This window comes from Saccopteryx bilineata, chromosome 2 (assembly GCF_036850765.1).
Source record: "Saccopteryx bilineata isolate mSacBil1 chromosome 2, mSacBil1_pri_phased_curated, whole genome shotgun sequence".
Classification (NCBI taxonomy): Eukaryota; Metazoa; Chordata; class Mammalia; order Chiroptera; family Emballonuridae; genus Saccopteryx; species Saccopteryx bilineata.
This window is the reverse complement of record NC_089491.1, coordinates 318,550,023-318,562,924: the sequence shown is the minus strand read 5'-3', so window position 1 is coordinate 318,562,924 and position 12,902 is coordinate 318,550,023. Positions and strand designations below refer to the sequence as shown.

The 12,902-nt window shown below is 43.3% G+C and overlaps 1 protein-coding gene across 4 annotated transcripts in view; it reads left to right on the top strand.

Moving 5' to 3' along the window:
* The first annotated feature begins 4,727 nt into the window (after positions 1–4,727).
* The window catches only part of GINS1 (GINS complex subunit 1), a 44,649-nt gene continuing 36,474 nt past the window's right edge, over positions 4,728–12,902 (top strand). For 3 of the 4 annotated variants that reach the window (XM_066255233.1, XM_066255235.1, XM_066255232.1), the window contains exons 1-2: positions 4,728–4,932; positions 10,411–10,475. In XM_066255233.1, the coding sequence (XP_066111330.1) occupies positions 4,858–4,932; positions 10,411–10,475 (140 nt within the window). In that variant the 5' untranslated portion in view covers positions 4,728–4,857. The remainder of the gene's footprint in view (positions 4,933–10,410; positions 10,476–12,902) is intronic. The other variant, XM_066255234.1, reaches the window with a different exon arrangement.

Below are 12,902 nucleotides of genomic sequence, written 5' to 3'. Positions count from 1 at the left end.
AATGCCTGTAAATGGCCCATCAATATAAAAAATCTTTTTTCTTTTCTCTTCCTGCACCTGGCTAGCTATTCACTTGCTTCCTCACAGGTGTGGGGGAAGGTCAGAGAATCCAACTCTCCTTCCCCTCTGCATTTACAATACAATGCCATCAGCCATCTTGGTTTTGATGCTAATCACACAAGTATAAAGATCAGTTTCAAAATCTCTCTGCACACCTAGCCCAACTTAACAAAATGTTCTTTAAGCTTCCTAAAATATTAATATTAATTCTGTAACTTTTGATACAACAGTGCAACCAGAGATTTGCTTACTTATTCCAAAGTAACATGGAATTTCAACATCTGTCAGTGAAAACTATTGGCAACTGTTAATCTAAGATTAATTAGAAATGCCTTAAGAAATTTATGTAGCTCCACATATTAGTTTTGTAGTGATACTTAATGTTGGTCAAATAAGTTTGTAAACATGATATATATGTTTGCTCGCTTGTGACTTATATTGGGTGTGGGGGACAGGCTATAAGCAGACCAGGAGCTTGGACACACAGTTCCTGCTATCACAATTGCAGGGGCTCCCCTGATCCCTTGCCCTTCATGGGAAGAGCTGGTTTTCTGCTTTTCCCTTGTCTTCTTTTGTGGTTTGCCTGTCTTGGTGAGACACCAATAAATAAGATGGCCCCCCATCCTCTGACTCCGCCATTTCTTTATCGTCTGCCTGAATCCAATGGGAACCTGCATGTGAATGGTCACGATGGCGGCTCCTGGCCTTACACTTAGAAATTGCAAAAACAGTTTTATTGACTGTAAGGCCAGTGGCCAGGGCCAGGGCCACCATCACAGCAGCCCGGCCCATGCAGGTTCTCATTGGATTCGGACAGTCAGTAAAGAAACAATGAAGCCAAGAACTGATGGGCCATTACCTTTAATTCTAGCTTGCACCCGGCGGGCAAGTAAAAACACACACTGGGCTCCAAAACCCACTCACATTCAGTGCTCACAAAGCTACTGACTTATCCGAGTTTCCTAGAATCAAAGGTTTCTAGCTCACCAGACGTATTCACCTCTGTTCCCCATCTCCTTCCTTCTCCCTGCACAAACTCTGCCCAAACTGGCTTCTCTCTCAGCACTCTGCCATCTTGGCTGCTTTTCCTGACCTCCTCCACGTGGCCTTTCTCTGCTCTCCTCTGCTCTCTCTGCTCTCTCATGCTAATCTCAGGAACCAAGAGCGCAAGCTCCCGTTCTGCCCCCATTTTATAGTGTAGAAATCCAAACCTTTAATCCAATATACAAAATAGGGAAGTCTCTAATACAAAGTCACTTCTCTGAGGCATGATTGGATTGTACCGCCCCACATCAAAAAGAGTAGGAAAGGCTTAATCTCAAAACCAAGCCCAAGGATACAACGATCCTGCCTGCCCCCAACACACATTAATATCACCTGGGCAATGGCCTCCACGTGGGCAGCGTCATCTTTTACAAAGTGAGCATAATACATTTTATCTGCCCAACATTGACCATATTATTAAATACCACAACCAGCAGTTATATTTGTCCAAACACACTTTTGGAATTCAAAAGGTGAATTCTTTAAAGTGATGTAGCAGCCTGACCAGGTGATGGCACAGTGGATAGAGTGTTGACTTGGGATGTGGAGGATCCAGGTGTGAAACCCCTAGATCACCATCTTGAGCACGGGCTCTCTGCCTTTCAGTGCTGGCTGAAAGTCTTGAGCACAGCCTTGACAGCTTGAATGTGGGATCATAGATATGATCCTATGGTTGCTGGCTTGAGCCCAAAGGTAGCTGGCTTGAAGTCCAAGGTTGCTGGTCTGAGTCCAAGGTCACTGGCTTGAGCAAGGGGTCACTGGCTCTGCTGGCCCCACCTGGTTAAGGCACATTTGAGAAAGCAATCAATGAACAGCTAAGGAGACCCAGTGAAGAATTGATACTTCTCATCTCACTCCCTTCTTCTCTGTCTGTCTCTATTTGCCCCTTTCTATCTCTGTTTCTCTCTGTAAAATAAATAAATAAATAAATAAATAAATAAGTAAGTAAGTAATGTACCAACACATACTGGAGATTGGGAAACCAGCAACTAAATTGTAAATAATTTTTTACTCTAATACTCATTGAATCCTCTTTAATAAAAAAACAAAAAAGCTAGGGAGAGCTGGAGAGAAGAGAGTAAAGGGAATTGTGTCCTTGCTAGTACTAGGCCTTGCCCATGCAGTCCTCAACTCCTGGTCCACACTCACGCTCTGTGTGGTCTTATCCAGGCTATAAATGCCAATCCACAGTGGTGACACCTACATTTGTATTTCTAGTTCTTTTCCTACAGGAACCTAAAATAACGTTCAAAGCTGAGCTCCCAACTTTTCTTCCACTCACAGCTTCATCAGCAACCTTCTCCACCACAGGTGAGGATAATGAGGATGACAAGACCATCATTGCAGTTCCTCAGATTAAACCCTGGAGTCATCCTTAATTCCCCCCCCCCCTTTTTTTTTTTTGCCACAACAGATCTATTACCAAGTCTTCTCAGATCTTTCAGGATCCACCCTGAAACCTGGGCCAACCAGCCAGCATCTCTCCTTTGGATTATTTTAATAGCCTAAGTGGTCTCTGCCTCCACCTTTACCTCAATTCTGTCTACATAACTCAGCTTCCATGAAGGTCTTTTTGAAAACCTAGCTCTAGTGCTGTTACTTCTTTGCTCAAAACACTTCAGTGGCTCCCAATCTCACTGAAAAGAAAACCTTACTAAATCCTGTGAAAGGACCTCTAGCCTTCCATCTGATTTCAGCCACCAGCGTCTCCCTCACTCACTCTGCTCCAACATCTCTACCTTCTTGCTGATACAGAGGTGCCAGGAGGGAATTGTGGTGGCACGTGTGCCAGCCACCACACAACCTTTCTTGGGACCTTTGCACTGCATTCTTGCTGCTTGGAATTTTCTGCCCTCCCAATGGTGCCATATCCTTGGCTTACTCCCTCCCCACTTCAGGGCTGTGACTTCTCTCAATACTAACTTGGTACCCTCAGGTCCTCTCCCCATCACTCTGTTCACCTTCCTTGGCTTATTTTTAATGCTTTTCACTAATATATTTATCAATGTATTTGTATTTGTATGTTGCTGTTTCCCCACAATAGAACATTGATTGTTATGGGTTTAGAAAAATGTCTAGTACATAGTAGACACTTCATAAATATTTTCTGAAGGAATAAAGAATCATCACTGCCCCTCAGGAGTGGATACTTTTGTCCCCACTGTACAGGTAAGGAAGTAAATCTCAGGCCTGGGGTTTGAAATTTAAAGCGTTTATGGCAAAGGAAAGCTGTGGATGCTGCTTATCTTTGGATCATAACCCTGTAGCATGGTCCAGGATAGAACTATGTATTTAGTAAAAACACTTAACCTAAATTTTCCCTTAGTGCGAGATGAAAAGGAAATGTGACTCAACATGCTCATTTCTTGGATCACACATCCACTCTATATTTGCAAAAGAGGAATCGTTTCTCAGGTTAGCTAGAATTAATCCAAGTAATATTGCTTTTATTTATTGCCAAATGAATTTTTATAGTGGTAATTCCTATCTTTGATTCTTGTGTGGATTATGACAATTTCCATAATCGTGTAAGCAAGAATATGGCCATATAAATTGGTGTTAACCTAGGGCATTTTTCCCTCTCTATACACCTTGTGACTAAAGTGATTTTACACATTTTTAAATGTCTGCTCTAACATCAAAGGTGGTACTGTGGAGTTGAAAGCTTAAGTACAGGGACTGGTGACCTTAGATAAGTTATCTAACTTGTCTCCTAATCAGTACTAAGGGTCTTTATTTATTTTATTTATTTATTTATTTTATTATTTTTTTTGTATTTTTCTGAAGCTGGAAACGGGGAGGCAGTCAGACAGACTCCCGCATGCGCCCAACGGGGATCCACCGGCATGCCCACCAGGGGGTGATGCTCTGCCCATCTGCAGCGCCGCTCTGTTGCGACCAGAGCCACTCTAGCGCCTGAGGCAGAAGTCACAGAGCCGTCCCCAGCGCCCGGGCCATCTTTTGCTCCAGTGGAGCCTTGGCTGCGGGAGGGGAGAGAGAGACAGAGAGGAAGGAGAGGGGGAGGGGTGGAGAAGCAGACGGGCGCTTCTCCTGTGTGCCCTGGCGTTGGCCTGGCGTGCAGGAGTCCCGAGTACTAAGGGTCTTTAAAAACCACCTTAGGGTTGGTTAATCCTGAGAATTAAATGTCATAGTTCCTACCATACAGGAGATGCCCAAAGTTGGTTTTCCTTTTCTATTAAACTAAACACCCACACTGCAAAACGAAACGAATGAAATGCTGCGTCGTACCGTTAATGCACAGCAAGTTTCTAGTTCTACCTTATTCACCTCAAACTGCGAAACTCTAAAACTAAACGAAAATGAATGGCGCAAATGAAAGGAGAAAGTTGACAAACGTGCATTTATGTGGAGCTGTCAGCGCACAAAGTTGCTTGCTTAGTCGACTGGGAATTCGATAACAAACCTGCACAGTTTACAAACTCCCAGAACCGCGCCCGCTCTGCTTTATCAGCGGCGGCTTTCCGCAGAGTAGGACTCCCAACCCACTTCTGTAGTGCGGCTGCGCAGTGGAAGTAAATGTCCTTTTAGCGCCGCCGTAGACCGCGAAGCTCAGCAGCGCGTTCTTATTGGCTGGGCGTGTGTGGCGCCAAAGCGCAAGAGCTGAGGCTCAGGCGAGAATCAGGAGCTGGGATCTCGGGACCGCTGGAGTAGGGAATTGCGGCTGTGAGCCCGGAGACCGGTCGGCGTGGGAGCGGGTGATTGACAAGGCCACGGGACGGGGACGGCACCACCATGTTCTGCGACAGGGCCATGGAGCTGGTCTGTGAGCTGCACCGCGCGCCCGTAGGGCAGCTGCCGACCTTCAATGTGAGGGGCCCGGGTGGACAAGACGGGCGAGTTGGAGCCGGGCCTGAGGGCAGAACGCGGCAGCGCTCTCCCGGTTTTCTTGCGCCGCCCCGGAGGGGTTACATTCTCAAACGCCAAAGTCGGGCACAGAAATTTTGGTACCTGGCCAAAGTATAAGTGGAAAAAGAAGGTCTTCGTGCTTGTATCACGCAGAAATTTGGTGCATTTCTTTATATGGGTGTAGTTCTTATAGTGGTTTCCTTTTCTTCATCTGTGACTTGATTGCTGTTCTTTGCAGAACTTGACATTTGTGCATGCAGGCGAGAAAGCTAGGCCTCTGGAGCCAGGCTGGGATTCTGGCTCAGCCGGGTAGCTTTGAGCCAGTTATTCAAACTTTCTGTGTGCTCCGTTTTGCAAACACGGGGACGATGGTAATAATAGTACCCAATTCTTGGTGTAGTGAGGGCTCAGTGACGTGGTGTACATCAGGGTCTCTGAAGAAAGCTTGACACAGCAATGACAGTCTTTTTACTGCTGCTGCTGTTACTAATCACTGTTATGAATTTTCTATTATTTTTTTATTGCTACTGTCCCAGTCAGGATGCTAAATACTTGATCTACATTGTCTCTTGTCCTCACAATAATCCTATTTGGTTTAATAATCCTATGTGGTTTAAACTGTTGTTTTCCATTTTTTCCAGCTATGTATGTGGTGACAGGAGGAGATTATTTTGCCCATGGTGACAGCTAGTAAGAACTAAAGCTAAGGATTTAAACCCTGGCAATCTGGCTTCAGACTTGCACTTGACTACATTTGCTATCATAGGGCAGCCACTGTATGGATGCCAGGGTACATTCTGCTAGCAGAGGGGCGTCAAACAGCTAATAGAAAACAACATATAAAGTTACAGCAAAGAGGCTTGGAAGAGCTGCACAAAAGAGAATCTCCATTGTGAGCTGGGGCACAGGAGGGGGCTTTGGAGGTAGGCCTGGAAGACTGAGGTCACCACTGGGAGTTGGGAGTGACGCAGCCTGAGGAAATATGGCAGACAGCAGAGACACCTGATCCCCTAGGAAGGGTGACTAAGTGTGTGCGGGTTCTAGGCGTAAGAGAGTTTGGTGTGTGTGGATTCTAGGCGTAAGAGAGTTTGGTGTGTGTGGGTTCTAGGTGTAAGAGAGTTTGGTGTGTGTGGGTTCTAGGTGTAAGAGAGTTTGGTATTCACCCAGAGCATTTGGAAGCTGGTAAAGAAAGGGTTTTAGTCAGGGGAGTGACGGGATAATTTTTTGTGTTTTGAGGATATCTGTGGCAGCACTGGGGGAATGGATTGGAGAGAAGAAAGAATGGAAGCAGAGAGGTGATTATGGGTGATTGGTTATAATGAACCAGGTGAGAGATTTGTATGGTTCAAACTATCCAGTCCGTAGGCCCTGAAATCAGTGTTTGAGTTTCAGTGACTTGAGACAAGTAAGACTTGTGACTATTAGAAGGGGGGGGGGGTGTTGGAGATGGGTTGGGTAATAAATGAAGAGGAGGAATGGGAATCTCGGAGGCTCTCTTCTTGGGTAGCTGAGTAAACAATACTGGAGTTCAGGAGGAAGACTGTTTGAGGAAGGTGAATTTTGTTTTGAACATTAAAGAGCAGCTAAGTCTGAAAGTCAGGTCATTTTACAGATGTGGAAACAGTGAAGAGAAACTAAGGATCAAGTTAAAGGAATTGTTTGATCTTAACAACATACTGGAGGCAAAGCCTCACTTTGAATGCATTTTCCAGTTTGTTTCAACTTCAGTACATTTATCTACTTTATTTATTTATTTAAAAATATTTTTCTTTTAGAGAGAGAGAGAGAACCAGGGGTGGGGTGGAGTGGGTACAGACAGGGACTGACAGACAGGAAGAGAGAGAGATGAGAAGCATCAGCATCAACTCAATGATGCTGCACTTTAGTTGTTCATTGATTACTTTCTCATGTGAGCTTTAATGGAGGGTGGGGCTCCAGCGGAGCCAGTGACCCCTTGTGCATGCCAGCGACCTTGGGCTTCAAGCCAGCGATCATGGGGTCATGTCTGTGATCCTACTGTCAAGCTGGTAACGGCGCATTCAAGTTGGTGAGCCCCAGCTCAAGTAGACACCCTTGGGGTTTCGAACCTGGGTGTCTGTGCTGCTCTTCCACACCTCTTTGGTGTAACTTGACACGTTGCTTTCTATTAGCTGTTTGACACCACTCTCCTAGCAGAATGCTCTATTTATTGTGTCACCTCCTAGTCAGGCTACATCAGCCTCCCTTAAAAAATTCGACAACATGCCTGACTAGGTGGCACAGTGGATAGAGAATCAACCTGGGACGCTGAAGACCCAGGTTCAAAATGCTGAGGTCGCTAGCTTGAGCGTGGGATCATAGACATGACCCCATGGTATCTGACTTGAAGCGCAAAGTTGCTGGCTCAGCTGTAGCCCCGCCCCTGTCAAGGCACATTTGAAAAAGCAATCAATGAACAATTAAAGTGCCTCAACTACAAGTTGATGCTTCTCATCTCCCTCCCTTTCTGTCTCTCTCTCTAAAAAAGAGACCACAGTGGGAAGTTCAGTAGAGATGATGAAATGCAAAGGTGTATATAGGTAAGTGTTGCTTCACTACTGTTGGATTCATTCCTTCCACTGACAAACCCACCTTTTTCAGGTGTCTCAGCCCACAGAAGCTAGTCACTGTCTCACAGCTGAGCAGGGGCACACACACTGAGAACTGATCTGATTGATCTGAGGGCCAGTAGGCCCATGACTTTCAAGAATCATTGTTTTGAATAAGATAATTGAATAAGTGGGTTTAGAGCAGGAGCTCTATCTTGTTCATTCCAGCATCTCATGGTTAGATGCTGTGCTTAGCAAAATGGAAATGATTACCCACTTTCTATATGCAGAACTGGTAGTTTGAGTTTTTAGGAAAGTTATCTTGTGGGGACACAAAACAGATTCAGTTCCCACTATAGATCTAAATCTGAAGCTTATGTATTTTTACAAAATTATACTTGTCTTTTGTATACCTATATATATATATATTTGTTTTACAAGAGCTTCAACTATTCCTTAAAATAATATTTCCTGATAAATGTATATTTAATTGAATTCTAATAAATCAGACTTTTTCATGATCTCTTTTTAACCAACTATTAAAAGGGAAGGTAGAAGTCTTGCTTACAGTTTTCATCAGGAAAATCTTTTTTTATATTTGAACAGGGTTAAGTAGTTGATTTGTAAATATGCCAAAGTATTTTTGCTAATGCATATGTTTTGGCCTTAAAAGTAGATTGGAAAAGTAGATGGGTCAGTTATTTTTTGATTGTTGACAGACCTATTGTGTAACATTTATGAATTTCAGAATATTAATCTTTTTATCCTTCCAAGTACATTTTTAAATTTTTTAAAAAATTTGCTTCAAAGTGGATAATAGGAAAACCTCTTTTGGCCTTTCTGTTCTTGCAGTACAAACTGCCCCCCCCAAAACACACTGTTTATTTTTTATTTTTTTTTATTTTTGGTAGTAACTTTTAAAGACAATTTTTCAGTAAATATAAATTATTTAATACTTTTGTCATGCCTTATTTCTTCTTTAGGACTATTGATTTTTTTTTTTGCTGTTTTATCGAGGTATAATTTATATACAACCAAGTACACATTTTAACAGACATTTGAATTTTGAAAAATATATACATCCTTATAACTAGCACCCCAATTAAGATTTCTGTCACCGTAAGTTTTGTTTTTCCCTTTTGTAGCTATCTCACACCTGCAACCTTATGCAGCCGTGGACTGACTTTTCCTTTTTCTTTTTTACAGAGACAGAGTCAGAGAGAGAGTTAGATAGGGACAGACAGACAGGAACGGAGAGAGATGAGAAGCATCAGTCACTAGTTTTTCATTGTGACACCTTAGTTGTTCATTGATTGCTTTCTCATATGTGTCCTGCCCGCGGGCCTTCAGCAGACCGAGTAACCCCTTGCTCAAGCCAGCGACCTTGGGTCCAAGCTGGTGAGCTTTGAACAAATCAGATGAGCCCGCGCTCAAGCTGGCGACCTCAGGGTCTTGAACCTGGGTCCTCCGCATCCCAGTCCAACTCTATCCACTGCGCCACCGCCTGGTCAGACGTGGATTGACTTTTCCATGACTACAGGTTATATTTGTCTTTACATATTTCTGGATTCATTGTTCTGGGAGTTGCAAACTTTTTCTGTAAAAGGCGGGTTGGAATCATACAGTATGTACTTCTTTATATCTGACTTCTTTTGCTTAGCACAATGTAGTAATTTTAATTTTTTTTGTGTGTGAAATATAACAAAATTTACCATTTTAACCATTTCTAAGTATATACTTCAATAACCTTAAACAGAAAATTGTAACCATTAAACAGTAACTCCCTATTCCCATCTCCCCTCAGCCCCTGGTAACTTCTAATCTGTCTATGAATTTCTACATATTTCTGAGAAGTAGACTCATATATATTAATAAATAGTATCTGTCCTTTGTATCTGTTTTGTTTCACTTAGCATGATGTTTTCAAGATTCATCCCAATGTTGTATCAGTACTACATTGGTTTTTTTGGGGTTTTTTTTGACAGAGACACAGTCAGAGGGACAGATAGGGGCAGACAGACAGGAAGGGAGAGAGATGAGAAGCATCAATTCTTTGTTGTAGCACCTTAGTTGTTCACTGAGTGCTTTCTCATATGTGCCTTGATGGGGCAAGTAGGGTGGCTAAAGCAAAGCAAGTGACCCTTTGCTCAGGCCAGTGACCTTCGGCTCAAGCTAGCAATCCTGGTCTTCAAGCCAGCCACCTTTGGGCTTGAGCCAGCGACCATGGGGTCACGTCTTTGATCCCACTATTGAGCCAGCGATCCCACACTCAAGCTGGTGAGTCTGTGCTCAAACTCAATGATCCTGTGCTCAAGCCCACGACCTCGACCTCAGGGTTTCAAACCTGGGATTCTCTGTGTCCCAGTCCAATGTTATATCTACTGCACCACCACCTGGTCAGGCACTGCATTGCTTTTTATGGTCAAATATTCTGTCAAATGAATATACTATATTAAGTTTATCAGTTCATCCGGGGATAGACATTCTGATTGTTTCCGCTTTTTGGCTATTTTGGCCATAATGCTGCTTTGAACATTTGTGTACATGTTTTTGTAAAAACATATGTTTTTAATTCTTTTGAGTCTATGCCTCGGAGTGGAATTGCTGGATAATAATGTTTATCTTTTTGAGGAACCATTAGACTTTTTTACACAGTGCTCTACTGTTTTACATTCCTACCTGCAATGTGTCAAGGTTCCAGTTTCTCCCTATTCTTGCCAACACTTATTATTATAGCTACTTTAGTAGGTATGAAAGGATTATTGCTTTTTGATAAGATATGTAAATTAAAGATAAACATAGCATAGATAGAATATTGCTACAGATTTGGTGGGGGAATTAATGTGGATTAATATCCTTTTGTATGTTCTAGGAGGATGGACTCAGGCAAGTTCTGGAGGAGATGAAAGCTTTATACGAACAAAACCAGTCTGATGTGTAAGTTTTGATAATATTCATATTTTGTTTTATTATTTTTTAAGTGAGAGTAAGGGAGACACAGACTCCTGCATGCACCTCGGCTGGGATCTACCTAGCAACTCCTGTCTGGGGCCATGCTCTCAACTGAGCTATTTTTTTTAGCACCTGAGGCAGAGGCTCCATAGAGGCATCCTCAGCGGATAATATTCATATTTTAACCCTTTGAGTAGTGAGTTTTTTTCATGCTCACTGACTCCCGGGAATGAGTTGGTTTTTTTTGTTTTTTTTCAAAAAATGAGATTAGTTCCAGTCACAGTTTTATTAACTTAAAATCATGTTTGTTTGATAACCACTTCATGGAAACAAGAAGAACATACATTTGCCTTTTTTTAATGTTGCCTTACACATTTTTCAAATAAATTGGTCGTACTCTGGATGGTCAGGGGGCACAAGGATATACATGAACTTTCGTTCATACTAAAAGGGTTGAAACAACCTAAGAGGTGTGATATTAAAATCATATAATCTTGCATCAGTTTTTAGATGTGTATTTTTTTTTAATTCTCTGTGAGCCTGACTATGTTCTAGGTATAAAGGAATAAAGGGTTATGTGTTGATCACAGCTATATTCCAGGGAGTCAAGTAGTACATAGACTATGGTAGATGCTCAATAAATATTTGTTATTTGACTGCTATGACTTAGATATAGAAATCAGTAGCATACTACTAAGATTGGTGGAGCTTACAATACAACAGGAACATTTCCAACTATGGTGTTTAAAGATGGATACAGAAAAATCTTTATAGATGGAATGAGGAAATGAACCACAACAGGTTTGCAGTAAATGTAAGGAGTATGTAAAGTCCTAATCTCAATTTCCTGATCCATTCATTAATTCATTCATTCAACAAATATGTACTAAACAATTATGTCCTGATAAATGGCTCTGCTATTTTAATTGTAAACACAGTAGTCAAGATTTCTGTCACTATGGCCTTCGAAGTCTAATGCAGAAAGACAGGTGGACCAAATTGGAAGACAAGCTATGAAGAAACACAACAGAGTGCTAGGAGAGAGAATAATGAATTGAAGGTATAATTAGATTGAGGAATCAGGAAAATTCTCCCCAAGGAAGAGACTTTTCAGCTGAGGCCTAACGGAGAAAGGTTTTGAGTGAAGCAGTAATTGTGGGCAGAGAGCATGTGGGCAAGTGGAGGGAACAGCATATGGAAAATCCCTGAGTCATGAAAGAAGGGGGATGGTCAGGAAACTGACAATTAAAGAAGGCCAGTATGTCTGAAGTTTACTAAGTAGGCAAAGCAAGACACCCAGGTAAGAGTTTTAAATGTGTAGGGGCCCTGGCCGGTTGGCTCAGCAGTAGAGCGTCGGCCTGGCGTGGGGGGACCTGGGTTCGATTCCCGGCCAGGGCACATAGGAGAAGCACCCATTTGCTTCTCCACCCCCCCCCTTCCTCTCTGTCTCTCTCTTCCCCTCCTGCAGCCAAGGCTCCATTGGAGCAAAGATGGCCCCGGGCGCTGGAGATGACTCCTTGGCCTCTGCCCCAGGCGCTAGAGTGGCTCTGGTCGCTCCTGCAGAGCAACGCCCCAGAGGGGCAGAGCATCGCCCCCTGGTGGGCAGAGTGTCACCCCTGGTGGGCGTGCCAGGTGGATCCTGGTCGGGCGCATGCGGGAGTCTGTCTGACTTCTCTGTCTCTCCCCGTTTCCAGCTTCGGAAAAATACAAAAATAAATAAATAAATAAAAAATAAATGTGTAGGGAAGGTGGTGGAGCGTTTGCGTTTTAAAAGGTTGTGCTTCTGCTCCTTGGACAGTAGATAGGTGAGCTGAGAAGAGAGGGAGACATGCTGGTCATCTGGTGACAGGAGAGGTGACTCGGACTAGATAAAAAGTGAACAGGGTAAATGTATTTTTGAGGTAGCCTGACAGGCCTTGATCCAGTAAGGGAATAATTCCCTGTATTAGTACTATTTGCAAATTCATAATCCAAAATCCCGTTCCCTATCCTTTCAGTTTCATTCTAGGGGGACAATCACCATTACCAGTTTCTAGTTAAAATTATTTATCAAAAGAAGTCTATTTTGGCCCTGGCTGATTGGCTCAGTCATAGAGTGTCAGCACAACGTGTGGATGTCCTGGGTTCAGTTCCCGGTCAGGGCACACAGGAGAGGTGCCCATCTGCTTCTCCACCCCTCCCCCCTCACTTCTTTTTCTCTATCTCAACTCCCTCCTGGAGTGAGTTGACCCCGGATGCTGAGGATGCCTTCATGGCCTCCACCTCAGCTGCTAAAAAATGGCTCCTGTTGCAACAGTGCAAGGGCCCCAAATGGGCAGAGATTGCCCCTTAGTGGGCTTGCTGGGTGGATCTCAGTTGGGGTGCATGCGAGAGTCAGTCTCTGCATTCCCTCCTCTCACTGAAATTAAAAAA